Source organism: Leptopilina heterotoma, unplaced genomic scaffold (genome assembly GCF_015476425.1).
Source record: "Leptopilina heterotoma isolate Lh14 unplaced genomic scaffold, ASM1547642v1 Lhet_114, whole genome shotgun sequence".
Lineage (NCBI taxonomy): Eukaryota > Metazoa > Arthropoda > Insecta > Hymenoptera > Figitidae > Leptopilina > Leptopilina heterotoma.
The window spans coordinates 1,880,547-1,901,439 of record NW_025110833.1 but is presented as its reverse complement, the minus strand read 5'-3'; the positions used below and the strand labels follow the sequence as shown (position 1 = coordinate 1,901,439).

General features: G+C 21.4%; 2 protein-coding genes across 2 annotated transcripts in view; both read right to left on the bottom strand.

Annotated features, from left to right (window-relative positions):
• Nucleotides 1–89: 89 nt before the first annotated feature.
• Nucleotides 90–1,698, bottom strand: LOC122507677 (transmembrane protein 98-like). Its single transcript, XM_043620524.1, has 4 exons — nucleotides 1,348–1,698; nucleotides 1,137–1,246; nucleotides 923–1,055; nucleotides 90–738 (listed from the first exon to the last, which is right to left on the bottom strand). Exons 1-4 carry the CDS (start codon nucleotides 1,510–1,512, stop codon nucleotides 463–465), a joined length of 684 nt encoding a protein of 227 aa, XP_043476459.1. The 5' UTR covers nucleotides 1,513–1,698; the 3' UTR covers nucleotides 90–462.
• A 1,123-nt stretch (nucleotides 1,699–2,821) lies between these two features.
• LOC122508156 overlaps nucleotides 2,822–20,893 on the bottom strand; it is a 45,116-nt gene continuing 27,044 nt past the window's right edge. Inside the window, exons 18-26 of the mRNA XM_043621297.1 lie at nucleotides 13,072–13,158; nucleotides 10,787–10,919; nucleotides 8,310–8,575; nucleotides 7,454–7,568; nucleotides 7,321–7,376; nucleotides 7,067–7,192; nucleotides 6,596–6,925; nucleotides 6,016–6,394; nucleotides 2,822–3,581 (exon numbers count right to left, since the gene is read on the bottom strand). Coding sequence (XP_043477232.1) covers nucleotides 3,312–3,581; nucleotides 6,016–6,394; nucleotides 6,596–6,925; nucleotides 7,067–7,192; nucleotides 7,321–7,376; nucleotides 7,454–7,568; nucleotides 8,310–8,575; nucleotides 10,787–10,919; nucleotides 13,072–13,158 — 1,762 coding nt within the window. The 3' untranslated portion in view covers nucleotides 2,822–3,311. The remainder of the gene's footprint in view (nucleotides 3,582–6,015; nucleotides 6,395–6,595; nucleotides 6,926–7,066; nucleotides 7,193–7,320; nucleotides 7,377–7,453; nucleotides 7,569–8,309; nucleotides 8,576–10,786; nucleotides 10,920–13,071; nucleotides 13,159–20,893) is intronic.

Here is a 20,893-nt window from a genome sequence, read left to right as displayed (position 1 = left end):
ATTCTTTTATTTTAACTTAGAATTACTTTCTCATTTGATGAGAATAGAAAAATAGACTAAAAAACAAGTTTAGATGGAAAAATTAATTACAATTCAGAATGAGATCTATAAAAAAAGAGACTTCAACGTTTGACGTTGAATATTCTCAACTATTGTTATGGAAATAAATTTTTGTATTACTTCTTAAAGTTAAAGTTTCCTTTGAGATGTAAAATTTTATATTTGAAAAGTATTACTTGAATAGTTAATCCAAGTATAAAAATATTTCCTTTTTTTCATGTTTCTATTTACACAAAATTTCCATCTTTTAAAAAAGATATTTAACATTTATATCTTTTGGAAGATTTTTACATTCTTATTTTGTATTTATATAAGAATTAAAAATTTAGTTGATTTATTGCATCTTTTGAAAATAGGTTTTTGAGTACCTTCTTTCGGGGGGAGGGGAAATAACTTTTTCTTTTAAACGGGAGTTGAAGCTGGTATCGTACAACCAGCTTCCTGAGCCAATGCTGCATTTCTTAGGACTAATAAATGTGAGTCCATGTCATTAAGTGCTTGATCAATGAACGCTAATTTTCGAGCTTGACTTTTAGGTACTCCGTGTTTTGTCACCAATGCCAAATGTGTTACTGCAAGAACGAGAGCCGCCACCCGGGCCTCTAATAATCGAGCATCTAGCGGTGGATACAAACTACGAACAACGTCGTCCACTCTTGGAGGAATTCGCCTTGCGACCTGAAAAATTAAATTATTAAAATATTTTCAATTCGATCCACAAAGATCATTAATGTTATTTTCTATTTTTTATTTCTATTTCTTTTCGATATTAATTCGATTTTCTATTTTTCTTTTTAATATTTCTATTTTTTAGTTGTAAAAAGACAAAATTTCTATTTTTTAATTGTAAAAATAAACTCACATCGACAATTTCAAGAGGAACAGTGTTGCTGTTTACAGTGCCAGCAATTGCTGTCAAACTTGCTGCCAAAGAGTGACAAGATCGAAGAACTGCAATACAAGGTGGTGCCAATCCTGTCGCATCGTCAACCCACCTATATTTTTAATATTTAACTAATTATTCATATTTTTTATTAATAATAATTATATTTTACAATTAGATAATTAATTTTTACCTATCAGCTCCTGCCAACCATTCTTCACTCTCCCAAGCATCTAAAGTAAGACCCGAGATATTTTCCCCTTCTAATAAATCTGAACTCATGTCTGGCGAATCTTTTTGCTTCTGCAAAGAATCGAAGGAGTAAAAATATAGTATTATTGTAGTACAGTAGTATTATATAGTACTGTTAGTATAGTATTATACACTATGAGTAAAATACGTACATAATAACAACGTTGTCTTCGACAAATTATCAAGAGAACAAATAAGGCACCAAGAAATACAGCAGCCAGAGCACCCAGTGCAATTGCAACAATTGTTTCCATTCCTGGTACACCCGAAGTGGAATTTGCATTGCCCACTGACACCGGCGAGCTCATTGAGCTCATCTTTTTATACTAAATTGGTATTATTGATAGGATAACTCTTTTATAAAATGGAAATTCTTTTTGTTCTTGCATTAGCACACTCAACTTTACCGTAAATGTCAGTTACAGTGCTGTTTATAATTTTTATAATTGTTGACTGTCAGACATACATTCACCGTGGGAGGCGGAGACTGTCACGGACAGATCAGGGATGCCAAAAGACGGAAGATTTCCCACCCCACCACTTCATTAATCTTATCTTCCGTCATTTTAATCATTTCATATAGTACTTTTCCATCATTTCAGTTTTTTTAGTACTGTTTTTAAAAGTAAGTACTTTTTTAATAATACTATTTTAATGTTAATACTATTTAAATTTGTTATATACTGATGATAAAACAATAATTGTATGGCAGACTTTAAAAAAGAGTTTAAATTTCCCGCTATTCCTTCCGTTTCCCTCCATTCCGCGTTCCCTCCGTTCAAAGATGGAGGGGGTGGAATTCCTGACGTTCCTGACCAACCAGACAACTGTCAAATGTAATCATGCAGTTTAGTCATGTTTAGTGCAAAAGTTTATTTATTTTATTGTAATTATTATTTACTGAAGTGATAATTAACAATTATTATGTTGTACAAGATTGATAGAATTAGTCCGGTTAGAAGTTTCGTGTTAAATTACACCGTAGTTGTTGGAATTTCTCAGTTATGTCCGTGAGTTTTCTATTCGTTTTCTTAGATTTTGATTATTTTCTATCTTCTCTATTATTGACAGTATAGTTTCTAAACATAGTGTCATTATCAATTAAAACTAATTTTTATGTTTTATTATTACTTTTCAATGAGAATATCAGTATTTAAGTGTAATACACAGAAAAAATTGCGAGTGTAAAAGTTCCGCGATTTTGAGGTTAGGTCACTCATGCCGCAGGTGCCACGCACAAAAATAAAAAAATTGAATTAGATTAAACTTTAATATTGTACGAAAATGTCTAATTTACAAGAAGATGCTGTGATTCATGACACAACTACAGATGGTAAGAGAATAAAAATATTTCTATAGGTAAATTAAAAATTAATTCCAAAATGTCCCTAAAGTGTCAAACGTTCATACGATATTTTTATTACTTCTTTTAATTTAAATTTTATTTACAAACTATTGTTTTTTAAAATCAAAAAATTAATTTCTTCTAAAATAAATGTTCAATTGTAATATTTTTCTCAGTCCAGTATTTTTTTAAAATATTGAAGCACAAAAAATATTCGTTCAAAGTTTAGGAAAATCTTTAAAATATTTTTTATTTAAAATAAGACACAAAACAAACAGGAATTATCATTAAAATTTTTATTTCATTTCTATTAAACGTATATAAAATATTATTCACTAGAGATTTAACATCGCGTTGTTATTTGCATTTAACCGAGCACGCTTTAATATCACATGATTAAAAAAAATCATCTTATTTTTATTTTCATCACATCTCGTATTCTGATTTAATCAAAATACTGTTTTTGTTTCGTTTGTATTCGTTGGCAACAATTATTGTATGTAAAAAAGTATATATATTTAAAAAAAATCGTCGAATGTGAATAATAATTCTTTTGAGAAAAAATAGTCTCTAAAAAATAATACATTACTTAAATTTCGGATAAAAATCTATTTTAATAATTATATAAATCTATTTTTAAAATTACTTAAAAAAAAATAAAAATGACAATGGTTGTAAAAAAACAAAGACTTTAAATTAAATAATTAATGAAAATAATTGACACAAATAGGACTAATATTATTGATATAATGGCGAAAAAAAATAAATTAATTAATTACTACCATGTTTGTGGGAAGCCCATTCCGGAAATTCGCTAAGATTAAAAACATACATTCCCCATGTGGAAAATGACAATGATGTAATGACAATCGTTATAATACTAGGACCAATGCCAGCAATTACGAAATCTTTTGTTTTTATATGGCCGGCAGCACTTACAATAGCATTTGGTGGAGTTCCCACTGGAAGATGAAATGAAAATGAACAGCAAAGTGCTGCTGGTAACATTAAATAGAGAGGATGAATTTTAACGGCTACACTCTGAAACATTGAGAACAAAGTCGGTAAATAATTATTATTTAGAAAAATTATTATTCTTACATATATTAATAATGTATAAATAATAATATTATTGTTAATATTATTATTATATTATTAATAATATTATTATTGTTGTTATTATTATTATTATTATTATTATCGTTACTATTTTTATTATTGTTATTATTACTATTACAGGGTTGCTACAGGTCAGGGAAAATTAAAGATACTTTCATTAAAAGAATTAGAAAAAATTCAATTTTTAGAATTCATAAGAAAATTCTAAATTTTGATGTCTTTCTAGTTTGCCCCATAAATTATAAAATTATCACGAATTCTAATACAAAATCTTCAATTTTTTCTATTTCTGACAACAATTTCTTTTTAAATAACTGAATTCTTGAAGAATTATCATAATATTATTACTTAAAAATTATTTCATGAATTAATTTAACTTAAATATTTCAAAATTGATTGAATTTAAAGAGTTGCGTTTACAATTTTCATAAGTAGATGAATTTAAAAAGGTTTTAATTTCTAATTTTACAAAATTTCAATTTAGAATGAATTTAATTAGAAATTTTTAAGAACTTAGATTTTTGAAAAATTTTAATAATTCAAATTCTTCTGAAATTAGTTAAATTTGTAATATTTATTTAATAAATTATTAAAAATAATGAATTTATAGAAGAATTTTAGTTAAAAATACTTTAAAAATTGAATTTTGGAGAAGTTACAAATAATTAGAGAAATTAAATTATTTTCAAAAGTAATAAAATTGTTCGCAGTAATTCAATTATATTCAAAAATTAAGAAAAATTCTTGTCAAAATTTTAATAAAATTTTTAGCAAAATTTCAGTTATTTTTAAAAATTTTCCTCAATTCAATGATTTTCAATATCTACTGTTTTAATAAAATTTTCCAAAAAAATTCAAATATTTAAAACAAATTTTAATAACATTCTATGCAAACATTTAATTCTTTTCATAAATAATTAAAATTTCATAGGGTTGCAATTATTTGCAAATTTCTTATAAATTTCTTCGCAATAATTCAATATTATTTTCATAAATAATATAATTTTTTTCAGGGATTCAATTATTTTTGCGAATTAAATTATTTTCATAAATAATAAAAATAATCGCTGAATTTCAATAATTTTTAATACAATTTTTATTGAATTCCTCGAAAAATGTAATTATTCTTAAAAATTTTATTAAAATTCGTCAAAAGAATTCAATTATTTAAAAATTTGTTGATAAAATTCTTCGAGAATTGAATTTTAAGAAACAATGAATTATTCAAGGTAAATTATTTATTTTTGAATTTAAATAATTGAATTCTCGTAGAATTTTGTAATAAAAATTGAATTAAAAATGAATTTCTGTTGAAATTTGAGATAATAACTCAATATTAAAAGCATTATAGCGCGAATTTATAGAAATAATTGAATTTTGAAAAGGTTTTAGATTAAAATGAATTATTATTTTCATAAACAAAAAAATTCTTTTCTTATCAATTATTTTTAATACAATTTTAATCAAATTTCTCGCGAAACATGTAATTTATTCGTAAAAATTTTATTAAAATTCGTCGAAGGAATTCAATCATTTAGAAATTTGTTGATAAAATTCTTTATGAATATTCAACTTTGAGAAAAATTCAATTGTCCAATAAATTATTTATTTTTGCATTTAAATAATTGAATTCTCGTAGAATTTTCTAATAAAAATTGTTTTAAAAATGAATTTCAGTTAAAATTTTAGATAATTGAATTTTAAAAAGGTTTTCAATTGAAATCTTTAAAAATTTGAATTTTTCCTACTTTTCATTGACAATTCTGTAGAATTAATTTTTTTTAAAAAAGTTTAATTGAATTTTTTTTCGAAATTATTTCAAATTCTTTTCTTTATAATATACAATTTGAAGAATTTCCGAATAATCGATGAAATTTCGTAAAATTGAATTGTAAACAAATGGATTTGGAAATTTTCGAAGAACTTTTTCAAAAATTATTAAAAATAATTGATTTAAAGGAGAATTTTAGTTAAAAATTGTAGAAAATAATAATTGAATTGAAATGATGAAAATAACTGAAAATAACTTTGAATATTTATTTAAAAATGAAGTTATTGATGTTTTCGAATAATTTTACAATGAAAGAAATTTGGAAATAAATGTTAATAGAGCATTTTTTTTGAGCTTCTAATAATTTTTAGAGTGAATTAGAATATTCTTTAGGTTAAGGGAAAAAGTACAAAATTTTGTCTGGAAATCAGGGAAAAACAAAATTAATTTTTTCTGGCAACCCTGATTATTGTTATTACTATTATTATAATTTCTATTTTTCTTATTGTTTTGTGTTATTATCTTTTCTATTTTTATTATTTTTATTATTGTTAATGTTATTATTTTGTTTCTGAAAATAGTTACCATTTCGGCTAATACTGGTAAAATGATAGTTGCCACAGCCACATTTGACGTGAGTTCAGTGACTGTTGCTGAGAAGAGGCATACCATAAATAAAATTGCCACAACGTTCATTGAACTGAGACCAGTTAATGATTCTCCGAGCATTTTAGATAGTCCAGATTTTGTACTTCCGGTGGCTATGGCAAATCCACCACCGAGAACAAATATTAAACTCCAATGCATTTTTTGATGAATAACTTTCCAATTTATCATTCCCGGCGAGGGTTTCGTTGGTCGTTTAGTTGGATCCTTATTAAATGCATTTAGAAAATCTAATTTTGCCGGCAGTGCAAAGAGGAGAATAATTGCTGTTATCGCTGCCGTTGAGTCTTTTACTTTTCTGGAAGAGGAAAATTTTATTTTTGGTTGGCAATTTTAATTTTCGATTGGTTTTTTTTCCAAAAAAAGTGGAATTTTAATTTCTTTTTCCAAAGAAATTGAAATCGATTTAGAAAAGAAATTTGAATTGAGAAGAAATTGAAGATGAAAAGAGAAATAAAAAATTGTTTTTTGGAATATAGTTTTTTCTGATTACACTTACAAATCGGTGACGAAACTTGGCCAACCGGGAACAAATTCTGGTTTTCTGAAAAACCAAAGAAATACAACGCAGAGAAAAAGTATTCCAACACAGGATTCATGCCACGTAACTGGTCCAAGTTCTCTGTATCTTTCCTCAATTACTTTTGCTGCCACTTGTTCGCCTTGTTTTCCAATATCTATGTCACGAGCTTCTTTACTTTTCGGCCTAAAAAGTCCCATGTACATTATTTGTAACCAAAGCCATACTAAGAATCCCATTAGTAGCATCACTGGTACAGCGTACAGCATCCAGGCTGCAAAATTTATTCCAGAACTATCGGGAAATCGTCTGTAAATTTTTTTTCGAAAATATTACAAGTTAGAAATTGTAGAATCTTCACAAATTATAAACTTTCACTACCAAATAGAAATTTAATTCGAAAATTTAATTTTTTCTTTGGAGTAAAATTAATATATTTTCATTACTAACTCTTCAAAGATGCCCTTCATTGTCAAATTTGTCCCACTTCCGACCATTGTGCCAATACCGCCGAGAGTCGATGCATAAGCTGCGGTTAAATAATAAACCATTGTCGTTTTTGTCGGCCTCTTTGTACTGAAAAAGAAAATTTTTCTCTTCACTTGTTGGTATTTTTCTTCTTTTTTGAAAGAATTGAATTCTGACTAATTTTTATACGGTTTTTTAATAATTCTCTTTTTAAAGGAAAAATCTAATTAACTTACGGTTCGGCATCATTGTCTGTATCGTTTTCGTGATAAAACATATTGCCTAGTCCTTGCTGTAAAAAGAAAGCGAATTTTAATTTTCTTTCTTATTCTGTGAATTTGTTTAGTCGTAGACTATTTTCATACTTACAGACTCTAATTCAAGGAGAACTGTTTCGACTATTGGAATCATCATTGCAGTTGCTGCAGTGTTTGAAATCCACATTGAAATAAACATTGTAACGCAAAATAAACCTAAACTTAATCTGAAAAAATAATTTCGAGAAAAAAAAAAATTAACAAGTGTTGTGAGAAAAAAAATTGACGAATGATGAGCAATTCTATTTTTTCTTATTCACTATAAATGATAATTTGCACACCCAGAAAAAAAGATTTATTTGACTCAAAGCCAAGTAGAAATTTTTATTTGTTTCAAATAAATTCTATTTGGTTCAAATTAAAATTTTATTTGTGTTAAATAAAATTTTTGTTTCTTTCAGATAAATTCTGTTTGGTTGAAATGAAAATTTTATCTGTGTCAAATAAAATTTTTGTTTAGTTTCAAATAAATTCCATTTGGTTCAAGTAAAAATTTTATTGAACACAAATAAAATTTTCATTTGTTTCAAATAAATTTTATTTCGTTCAAATAAATTTTATTTGGTTTAAATAAATAATTCAGTGGGCTCTGAGAAAAATATATTTTTAATTTCATTCAAACAATATTTGATTAAAATAAAATTTGTTTCCGAGTGTATAGTAAATAAAAATAGAAAATATAATTGATAGTAAAAAAGAGAAAAATAAGGAATTTAATTAAAAGAAAATAGAAAATATAATTTATAGCAAAAAAAAAATAAAAATAGAAAATATAATTTATTGAAAAAAATATAAATTATAATTTATAGCAAAAAAGAAATAAAAATAGAAAATATAATTTATGGTGAAAAAGTAGAAAAAGTAGAGATTGCTGCGAAGGGGAAAATTAAATGACAGGAAGGACTTACTTTCTATGACTACATCCGATTGTTTTAATTATTAATAATGCAACTCGCATGTGCAATCCTGAATTTTCAATGGCAACTGCTATCACTAGACTCCCAAAAAACATCATTGTGGTGTCGTTGATGTAACAATCGCATGTTGCACTCGTGCTAAGTACACCCATCAATGGGTATAATGTAATAGGTAGAAGTCCTGTTATTGGCAGTGGCAGGACTTCCGTTACCCAAAATAGTGCCATTACCAGCACAATGTAAAGGCACCGATACATCTGTTTATTGTTCAAAATTATTTATTAGTAACGATAATAATAATAATAATAATAATAATAATATTAATTATTAACATTGCGACTGCAATTATTAATCTATGCAAAATGTTAAATAAATAACAATAATAAAAATAGTAATTATTTAGAATTTTTTTTTATTTCTTTATTTTTATTATTTTAAATTATTCAACTACTTGTTAATGTTGACCTATTAAAATTATAATAACAGGGTCATGTTGTTGTCACAGGTCAGGGAATTCAGGGAAAAGTCAGGGATTTTTTATTAAAGTACTGGAAAAAATTGAATTTTGGAGAAGTTACAAATTATTGCAGAAATTCAATTATTTTCAAAAGTATAATAAAATTCAATTATTAAAAAAAATGTATTAAAACTCTCGTCTAATTATCTTTACAATTAATAAATTTCTTCTCCAAAATTCAATTATTTTCAAAAATAATAAAACTCATCATATAGAATTTAAATTATTTTTAATACAATTTTACAAATTTCTCGAAAAATTAAATTATTCTTAAAAATTTTATCAAAATTCGTCGAAAGAATTCAATTATTTATTTAAAAATTTGTTGATAAAATTCTTTATGAAAATTCAATTTTAAGAAACATTCAATTATTCAATAAATTATTTATTTTTGCATATTTAAATAATTGAATTCTCGAAGAATTTTCTAATAAAAATTGATTTAAAAATGAATTTCAGTTAAAATTTTAGATAATTGAATTTTAAAAAGGTTTCAAATGGAAATCTTTAAAAATTTGAATTTTTCATACTTTTAATTAACAATTCTGTAGAATTAATTTTTTTGGGAAAAGTTTAATTGAATTTTTTTTTAAAGTAACTCAAGTTTTTTTTCTAAATATTTCACTGAAGAATTTCCAATAAAAAATCGAAATTTCGTAAAATTAAATTGTAAACAAATAGATTTGAAAATTTTCAAGGAACTTTTGCAAAAATTATAAAAAATAATTGATAATTGATTCCTTTCGAAGAATTTTAATAAAATTTTTAAAAATAATGCTTTTTTTCAAAGAATTTACTTAAAATAATAATTGTATTAAAAATAATTGAAATCCTATGATGAATTTTATTATTTAGGAAAATAATTGAATTCTTGCAACGAATTTTTAAATTAATTTTTTTTTAAGTAATTGAAATCCCGTGTAGAAAATTATTATTTTTGAAAATAATTGAATTCTTACAACGAATTTTATTAAATTTTTCTTAAACAATTGTAATCCTGTGAAGAATTTTATTATTTAGAAAAATAATTGAATTCTTGCAACGAATTTTCTGTTAAAAATTGATTTACAAATGAATTTCAGTTAAAATTTTAGATAATAATTGAATTTTGAGAAGGTTTCAAATTGAAATCTTTAAAAATTTGGATTTTTCATACTTTTAATTGACAATTCTGTAGAATTAATTTTTTTAAAAGTTATTCAATTTTTTTCTAAATATTTCATTGAAGAATTTCCAATAAATAATCGAAATTTCGTAAAATTGCTAAAATTTAATTGTAAACAAATGTATTTGAAAATTCTCAAGGAATTTATGCAAAAATTATAAAAAATAATTAATAATTGATTTCTTTCGAAGAATTGTAAAAATAATTGAAAACATATGAAGAATTTTATTATTTAGGAAAATAATTGAATTCTTGCAACGAATTTTGATTACATTTTTTTAAATAATTGAAATCCTGTGAAGAATTTCATTATTTAGAAAAATAATTGAATTCTTGCAACGTGTTTCATTAAATTTTTTTTAAATAATTGAAATCCTCGAAAAAATTTTATTATTTATGTTAATAATTGAAGTCTTACAAACGTATTTTATTTGATTTTTTTAAATAATTGAATTCTTTTGGAAAATTTTATTAAAATAATAGATTTTTGAAAATATTTGAATTTCAGCGAAGAATTTCATTATTTGTGAAATGTAATTGAATTCATGCAAAATTTTTTTGAAATTAATTACATTTTTTGATGAATATTATTTAAAATTGTATTAAAATGATCAATTACTTAACTTGTTAAAATAGCAATAGCAATAATAATAATAATAATAATAATAATAATAATAATAATAAAATACCAGAAATAATAAAAGTAATAAAAATTAAATCGTTAAGTAAAAAAATAGAATTCGAGTAATTCTTTAAGTTAGTGGAAATATTTATAAAAACTTTTACCGTTTCGGTGTTGAAGATGATGATCGGTAGTAATAAAAGTGGCCATAGTATTACAATTGTTGATTTCCAATAAAGTCCAAAAAATTTTATAAAAAGTATATAAAAGGGCGTATTAAAAGTTGGCAAATCTTTCCTGGAATAGTAGAATATTTTTCAATAAGTTTTTTTTATCTAAAATTAATAAATTATCTAATAACAAAATATTAAACAAATAATATAATAAATCCTAATTAAAATAAATAAATTTATTATTTTTATTTAGGATTTATTATTTAAATAAAATATACGATTAATATAAAGTTCATAATTAATAATATTAATAATCGTATAATTATAATATAATTATTATTTTTTTAATTATGATTGATAATAATAATCATTGTAATTTCTAATAATTTTTCGTCATCTCTTTTTTGATTTATTTTGAAAAAAGAATTTTTATTTTCTCGCATTTTATTCTCGTCGCTGACGAGAGTATAGTTGGTACATTATGAAAGTCAATTCACAATATTAACATTTTTTTGCACTACAATATTTTACAATTTATCGTTTTTAGATGATTTCGATATACACAATAGATATTAACGCACAATTGTTTTCATTGAAAAATCACATTTGAATTTACATGAATAAAAATGCATAAATATACAATGCGAATATAGAGAGAGGGGAAAAAAAATATCAATCTGTGAGAGAATATGATTGTTATAACATTCGGAAATGCATAATCAATCAGAAAAATGTTTTGTGCGTAAATGACTTTAATGACTTACTGACTTTAAAACGTATGAAGTTGACAAATATATGGTATACGCAAGAGAGAAATAAAAAATAAGTTTTTGCAATTTGAAAATAATTTGTATAATTGAAAAAAAAATAATTATAGAAACAGTTACAATGTATCTAGTAAAACTGTAAATTTTAATTTGAAAGGAAAATCCAATTTTATTTCGGTTGCATAATTTTTTTTTATTTATATATAAATTGTTTTATTTATTGCTTAGAGGGATTTTTTCTGTTTACATAAATTGACAAGAGAAGAAATTTTTATTTGTTTCTGTTCTATTTTCTACTTTTATTCTATTCTGTTTAATTTATTCTATTCTAAACTATTTTTACAAATTGCATTTATATTACTTTTTTTGTAAAAAAACACCGTTATTTATTTAATTTTGAATTTATTTATTAATTTATTTTGCAAAATAATAAGTTTAATTACGTTTAGAAAAAAAATAAGGTATTCTAATGGATAAAAAAAATTAATAATAATAATAATAATACTATATATGTACTAAAGGGCTCGTTCCGTTTATAAAAAAAAGTAAATAAATAATAAATAGCAATAATAACAATATAGAAATAAATACAAAAATAAAATAAATAAAATCAATAATTATTAAGTTAGAAATTTATTTTTTGTTTCTTTTATTTATTTATTTATGTAAATTGAAAATATTTATAACAAATAAATAGTAAAATTTTAGAATTTAAAATTGGAATAAAAATTGATAAGTGAAAAAAATGATAATTCGAACAGTTGAAAAAAAATAATTTATATCAGAATATGAATATTATAAATTATTTGTTTATTTACTTCAATATAAACGAGCAGGAATAAATAAAAAATAAAATATAAATTAAATAAAGGTTAAAATGAAAATTAAAAAAAAATTGATACATGAAAAAAATGATAATTCAAACATATAATTTACCAGAAGAAAAAGAAGTATTTTAGAATTTCAAGAGCGTAAAATATTAAAAAAAATAATCTAGAAATTTAAATAATTCCATTTTTACAGAAACTGGAAATTTTGAAGACTATTTTTTTTCTCTCTCTATTCTAATGACAAGGATAAATTACAGAAATTTACAAAACACGTTAATTGAACACATATTGCGTAAGAAAAAAATTTTTAATTGGTCTCAAGAATTATTTAGAGTTGAAATCTAATTCATCGGATTAAATTACACTCGATTGTTGATGTATCTCACACAGATGGATATTATGCATTTCTCGAATTGTTATAAACAATTGTGCTTTGAATATATAATTGTGTATGTATAAGTATTAGGAAAAACTGTATAATAAATATATCATAAATAGTGGTTTGTGATTTTAGTTGGAGATGTGAATTTAATTGGTTTTAAATGAAGAGAGAAAGAGAGAGAGAATGAGAGATTTAACAAGTGGTGGAATTGAACTGAATAAATGCGAGTTATTATTCATTGCAATTGCACACACGTATGGAGTGCCAATTATTATTTAGTGCTATTTTATTACTAACCCCAGTTTATTTGATTCCGCTACTTCCGGATCGAGTTCTTTCGAGCTCGAATGCATCCTGATTTCAATCAGTCCCTTATTTAGGTTACTGGAATCAGAAAATATTAAATCAGTTTTTTTTTTTAATTAATTTTTTACAGAGAAACAATGAAAATTAATTTTGAATTTAAGTAATTTTTGAAAAAAAAATCTTAATCAAAGTAAATTAATTAATTATTCAATTTTAGTTAAATTTTGGTTTTAAAATAAAATCGAAGTTATATTTCGGGTATGGAGTCAAAAGTTCCAATTCCGAAGGGCCCAAATTATTATTTTCCCAAATTAAATTTTTTCCAAAATATTATTTTTCCAAAGACCATTTTTACCAAAGTATTTTTTTTCCAATCGTCGTTTTTTCCAAACATTGTTTTTTGAAATATTTTTCAAATTTCAAAGTACAACTTCACGTCAGGAAACTTTCAGTTGTTATTGTCGTTGTTATTTTCATAAATTGTCCTTCGACGTGTGCTCATTCCAAAATCATGTTGTGAAATTAAAAATTGTATTCAAATTAAAAATAGTAATCAGTGAAATTGTATTAAATTGTAAAGTATATGAAACACTTTATTTAAATTAGAAAATAATGAACAGTGAAATTATATTTTTGATTAATTATGGCAGAAATATTACAAGTCGGAAAAAAAATTATTTACATATCGAAGGATTTCTATATTGCAAGCATTCGGATGGAAAGTTATATAAAATATATTTAATTGTTTTAAAAATAAAAAAAAATAAATATAACTAATATTACTAAAATTAACTAACATTATAGGTTACTTATGTTCGCGGTAATCGCCGAAGACAGGATTTTTAATATCGTTCTAAATTTTCAAGATTGTGTGGATAATAATAATGACATTCTCGGATATCTTAGGGCCATCGGCTACAATTTACATTTTTAAACTTATTTTTTCAAACAAACACTTTTTATTTTGGAAATTTTATACTTTGGTAAATTTATATTTTGGACATTTTGGATTTTGGAACTTTTGTACTGTGGAAAAATAAATTTTGGATATTTTCATTTTGGAACTTTTTTCTTGGAACTTTACGATTTGAACTTCCGTTTTGGAACTTTTGTACCCCAATCATATTTCGATTTAAATATTAACATTTGAATCAAATTTTTCAAAATATGAATAAAATTAATTAGGTAATTGAAATAATTAATTAAATAATTAAAAACGAAAGAAATTATTTATCAGAAATAAAAAATTCTAATAAAGAATAAATTATAGATATTATAATATTATAATTATATATATATATATATTGATTTGAGTTATTAAATTTATGTTTGAATCAAGTACATTTTTTTCTTATCGAAAATAAAAATTGATTGAATTTGAATTATTCTGAAAATAAAAAATTTTAACTGAGAACATAATAATTTGATTGTTAAATTTATATTTTAATGAAAAATAATTTTCTATTCGCTCAGTGAAAGCAAAAATAAAATTAATTATAATTGAATGTATTTTAATTTAAAAATAAAAAATTTTAATCCAGAACATAATTTTTTATTTCTTTATTAAATTATTATCTGAATCAAAAATAATTTTCTTTTCTCATTGAAAGCAAAAGTAAAATTATTCAAATTAAATTATTTCGGATAAAAAATGTTACTCATTGATAATTAATTTTTTTTAAATAATTTAATTCGAATATTAGATTTTATATTTGAATATTAAATTAAATACATTATCTAAGAAATTTATTTTCCATATTAAAAAGAAAAAATTAAATTAAAATATTTTGGAATTTCCAAAAAATATTAATTTAATTTTTTTATCCATAAAAAGTTTTAATCGTGAACTATTGATTTAAGATTGATAGAGAAAATTTGATTTAAGGATTAAAGTTCTATTTGAATGAGAAATAAATTTTGTTTTCTTTCTGAAAACAAAAACAAAAATTACCTTCATTTGAAATTATGTGGAATTCGACAAGAATTTAATAGACTTTTTTTTTGAGAATTGAAAACTAATTATTATTAATGAGAGAAATTTTCTCTTTATGAAATTTTTGTTTAATTTTCATTATGTGGGAAATATTTTTCTTTGATAACAGAACAAAAACAGTCGACAATAATTTCTTTACTCAAAGAATGAGGAAATTTGAAATATTTTTAGATATTCTCATAATTTGTATATAAAATTAAATAAATTATAATCATTTTGTACATAAATAAATTATTATTTTCTTTGGATAAATAATTTATTTAAATTATAATTTTTAATTATTACAATTTTTGTATAAATAATTTATATTTCATACATATAATTGTCGGTGAAGAATATTACAAAGTTATATTTAAAATTTAAATATTCATGCCATCAATAATTTATCAATTTTTAAACATATTTTTTATAAATTTTTCTTTAAATTCACATGAAACGTCTAGCGCCTTCAAGATTGCAGAATTTTTCTTATTTTTATTTTTAGATTTTATAATTTTCTTTAATGCGCAATGAATATTATGCAATTTAATGTTAGTGTAAATTGTTTGTTATAAAATTTTATATTTAAAAATTACACATGCGAAGAGTAATTAAGGAAAAACTTCTTTCTTTAATTTTAATGTAGAACACAATTTTTATTTGAAAGTAGAAGAACGAACACCTTTTTTCCTTCTTGTGAGAACAAAATACAAGAAGGGAAAAAATATTGTTTTTTAAAAAGAAAATAAAATTGAAAGAAAAATGACACTTTATTTAATAATTAATAGAAAGCTTAGGTAATAATTTAATATATTAATTTTATTTATTTATGTAATTTATTTAATTTATTTATTTTATTTAAAAATAATTGAATGAAATTTTTAATTTAAAAAAAGTCATAAAAATTGAAAAGTTTGTTGGAAATTTTTTTTTTTTTCAAATTTTGTAATGAAGAAAAATTTTTCTCTTTCAAATGCGCGTATATTTATTCAAATTTTTATTTAATCAATCCTATTAGAAACTGATAAAAAAAACTTTATGATTGATTGTAAAACAAATCTTTATCTCTTCCTTTAATAATCCTATATAATAACGTAATTTGTATCTAGTCTTTTATCAATTATAAAATTACTCAATGAATTATTGACTAAGTGAGTTGGCTGGATAATATATTCGTTGCTCTACAAATTTATAAATCTAACCAAGGGTTAATTAGGAGAATAATTTAACTGTTCAATATTATTTTAATATATTACTTTATTATTATTTTTTATTATTATTATTCATTATTATTAATTTATTTATTTATTCTTCATTGTACATATTTTTACAAGTTTTACAATAATAATTATTATTATTATTATTATTATTATTATTATTATTATTATTATTATTATTATTATTATTATTTTTATTATTATTATAATTATTTATAATTTTATGGTAATAAATAGATATTATAGTACAATAATTAAATTAATAAAAAATGTAATAAATATACAAATATTTTAAATAATATAAATAATTTACTGAAATTTTTTTTCAAATTCATTTAAAATTGAATAAATTGCGAACAATTCTAAATTTAGATCTAAAGTGTAAAAATAAAATTAATAATAATAATAAAAATAATAACAGTAATAAGATAATAATAAAAATAAAATAAAAGTTTCTTATCATAAAAGATATATACATGATTCAAATACCTGTATATAATGTCAATAAATAAGTGTCAACAAATTGATAAGAATCCGCGAACAATTGATTTCTATTTGAAAACGTTAATATGAAGGAATTTCCATCGATTATCGCGTGTATCAAAATCAATAAACTATATCATTAAAAAAATACAATAAATTCCGCATTTTTGTTGATTATTTATCGCGATACTTATAGATTCATTCATGAAAAAATATTTTCTACGGTTTATTTATTAACAATAATAAAAATAACAACTAAAAGTAAAAGCGAAAAATAGTAACAAAAAAGAAAATAATCATAATATTAATAATAATAAAAGTAATATTACTAATAAAAATATTAATAATTATTATTACTATATCAATAAATAAATATAAATAATTAATTTATCCTTACGATTAAGGGAAATGATTTAAATAAATAAATAAACAAATAATAATAATAAACATTAAAAATAATAATTTATTTAATATATTAAATTAAATGTTATAATAAATGTTATTAATAAAATAAAAATGTAAATTGAAAAAAGCAAAGAAAAAAAAAGTTGAAATTTGATTCAATTATAAATTGAGTAATTTGCAATTAAAATTTGTGTCGATGAACTTTTAAATCTAAAAAAATAATGAACTCCGTGTAATTACACTTACCTTCATATTCTAGTGTATATGTTCTGATTGATTAAAGTTGCAATATCGTCCAAAATAAATTATTATTGTTACCTGCAAGCCAATGAGGAAATAATAGTTGAGTTTATTGACACAATTTTAAAGAATAATAATGCGCAAGCAAATATTGTATATTATTTTCTCATTCTTTGTAAATAATTTCTTGTCTCAAAAAAAAATTTACTTTTCAAAATTTACAAAACGAGGAGAGCGAAAATTTCCAAAAGGGAAATAAATTTTTAAAAAATATATTGTTTGTTCAAATATTAAATTGAATATCATTTATTCAGAAAACTACAAAAAATATCTATTAAATTTTTGAATTTATTAGTTTATTTATCAGAGTTTGAATATTTGTAATTATTTTTCGAAATTAATGCAAATTTCACACTGTTTTTTATAGTAGAACATTTTTTTTTTGTTTTGCAGCGAAGAAAACATTTCGCTGGATTTTAAAATTAAATTAAAATTTTGTTTATAGATAATTTAATTAATTCAAAATCTTTATTTTTTGAAATTATTTATTTTTATATTTTCAATATATAAAATTGAAATATTTTTCAATTTAAAAACAGAATATTTGTAGATTGAATACAAATTTTAATTTGTTTAAATTTGATAAACATTTTAATTTATTTAAATTCGATAAACATTTTAATTTGTTTAAATTCGATAAAAATTTTAATTTGTTTAAATTCGATAAACATTTTAATTTGTTTAAATTCAATAAATATTTTTATTTTTTCAAATTAAAAAAATGAAAATATTAATTTGTTTAAATTTAATGCACCCTCTAATTTGATTAATTTGACCAAAGATTTTAATTTTTTTTATACATTCAATAGAAATTTTAATTCGCTTTCAATTTTAACTGAAAATAATTTAAAAGTAGGTGAAAAAATTTAAAATTAAAAAAATCAAAAGAAAATATTTAAATAATTCAAAAAAGTTAATTGAAAAACATTTTAAAAAAAAATTCCTGAAAGAATGAAAAATAGTGACACAATTTCACCTTCTTTTTTTTAAGATATATCATTCACTGCGTACTATTTTTTTCGCTCTTATTTAATTTACACTCTGTTGAACTTTTCACTAAAAAAAAAAATTTCCCAAAATTTTAATCCCCTCGATAAATGCAATTTGTCAAGTTACTTTTTCAGATGTTCATCGTGAACTGAGAATTAACTTGAAAACCACTTACGTATGATTGAAACTTGCCCCTCTTTTCTTAACTCACTCTCCCCCTCTCCTCTCATATTTAAAACTTTAATTCTTAAATCGGTTTATTTGTATTTATGCCTTATAATCTCTTTTTTTTGTGTAAAATTATTTGCATTTTTACCTGATTTTCTTTCCTTGCAAAAAAAATTTAAAACTTTTTATGGCAAATTTTTGTATATTGTTTGTTTTTCTGATTGCTGAAAATTTTCAACAGAATTTGAAAAAAGGTTTAAAACTTAAAAGCAAAATTCATTTCATTGAAACATTTTTTTTTCTTTTTTTCTTGAAAATTATCTTAATAAATGGAATATCTAGTATAAATATTGAAAGAATAGCATCAGAAGCAGATGTTCATTATGATATATGTATGTTTCTTAGTTTTTGATTGTGAAAGAAAATGTTTGTTATGTAAAATTGAAACGCACAAAACATTTTAATTTATCAGCATTAAAATTGATCCAAGTTGAAAAAGAAAAAACAATTATTCAAATTGGATCAAAAAAAAAAATTACTTTATTCATTCGATAATGGACTATATTTTTCAATTTTCAATTTTCTTTCACTTTTTTCCAAATTTATAATTATTGTCAATTGTCCGTTTATACTTTTCGAATAAATATTAATAATATTTATTAAAACCGATTTTATTTTTTAATTTTTAATTTTCATTTTAATTTTTTCAAATTAATAATTATTTTATTAATTATCCGTTTATACTTTTCGAATAAATAATTATTATTATTAGTAAATATTAATAATAAATAATATTAATATAAATAAATTAATAATATTTATTAAAACAGTTTTTATTTTTTAATTTTCTTTCACTATTTTTGCTTATTAGGTAAAAAATAATTGTTTATAAATACTTGTTATAGTTATTTATTTTTTTTTCAAATCAATTTTTTTTTGTTTTTCTATTTAATTTTCTTCAATTAAATTTATTAAATTAAATATATTCCAAAGGCAAAATTAATAATTTTATTAATGACAACAAATTTTGTAAAAATCTAACTAATTTTCTCTGAAAAAATTTTCCTTGAAGTAATTAAATATTTCATATTAAGGAATTGCAGAAAAATAAAGTCATTAAATACCTACATAAAACCATTGATTCAAGATACTAATGAGTTTTATGAAATCAGATATTTTCTTTAAACGAATTTTAATAGAGTTTTAAGTACATGATGCTTTCAAAAATTTTTGAAATTATTCACATTCAAGAGAAAATATAATTATAGAGCTTTATGTGCTATTATAGTCAAAACAAAAATTGGTAAATTTTTTTAGATTAAAAATATTTGAAACAAAATAGAATTTTTTTTTTAGCTCCAAAAATTAAGGGAAATATGTTTTTAGTATAAAAATAAAATAAATGAATGAAATAAGAAATGAAAAGAATTAAAAAACTTACCCAAATTATAGACATTTTTAAATAATATTTAAAAATTATATTTTAATTAAATTGTTATAAATTTATTATAAAAAATTTTAGAAATTATTTTTTAACAAAATTATTATATTTATTAGAGTACGGTTTTGAAAATTATTTTTTAATAAAGTTATTTACTTTTTTGCGGTGAATATATTTTTCTGAATATTGTAAATAATTTTTTTTGTTTTTTTCCCCCAAAAAATAATATAAAATTATTATAATATTTTATTATTATTATAATTATTACTCAAGTTTCAAAATGGTTAATTTACTTTTTCGATTTTTATTACATTTATTTTTTTATTCATTTATAGAATTTATTTATTCATATTGAAAAAATAAAATTATTAGAGTTTCAAATTTTTGGATTATAATTTCAAACATTTTTTATTATAATAACCAATATAATTTTAATTTATTTTGTAATATAAATTTTATAAATAAAAGTATTTTTAGATTATTATTTATAATATTTTGTAAGATAATAAAAATAATTTAATAAAATATTTATTGTTTTTTATCGAAAAAAATTAATAAAATTTTTATTAATTTTATCTAAAAAAAATTAATAAACCTTTTATTATTTTATCGAAAAAAATCAAAAATTAAATTTTTTTTTTGGTCAATAATTCGACAGTGGAATCGAGAATTGTTTACACAGAGAGAAATAAAAAACAAAAAAATATCTAAAAAAAACAAAAAAACGTTTTAAAGAAAACAAAAAGAAATCAAGGTGGAATATCTCGCAACGCATGGTTAAGTTTAAATCAGTCTAAATAAAAATTTATAAAATTATTATAAACAATTTGTGTAAAT

Excerpts from the sequence above, each read along its gene's own strand:
- LOC122507677 (XM_043620524.1), bottom strand. The coding sequence starts at position 1,512 with ATGAGCTCAATGAGCTCGCCGGTGTCAGTGGGCAATGCAAATTCCACT. Across the intron at positions 1,056-1,136 it reads TGGTTGGCAGGAGCTGATAG|GTGGGTTGACGATGCGACAG; the intron begins GTAAAAATTAAT and ends TTAAAAATATAG. Across the intron at positions 739-922 it reads TTCCTCTTGAAATTGTCGAT|GTCGCAAGGCGAATTCCTCC; the intron begins GTGAGTTTATTT and ends TTAATTTTTCAG.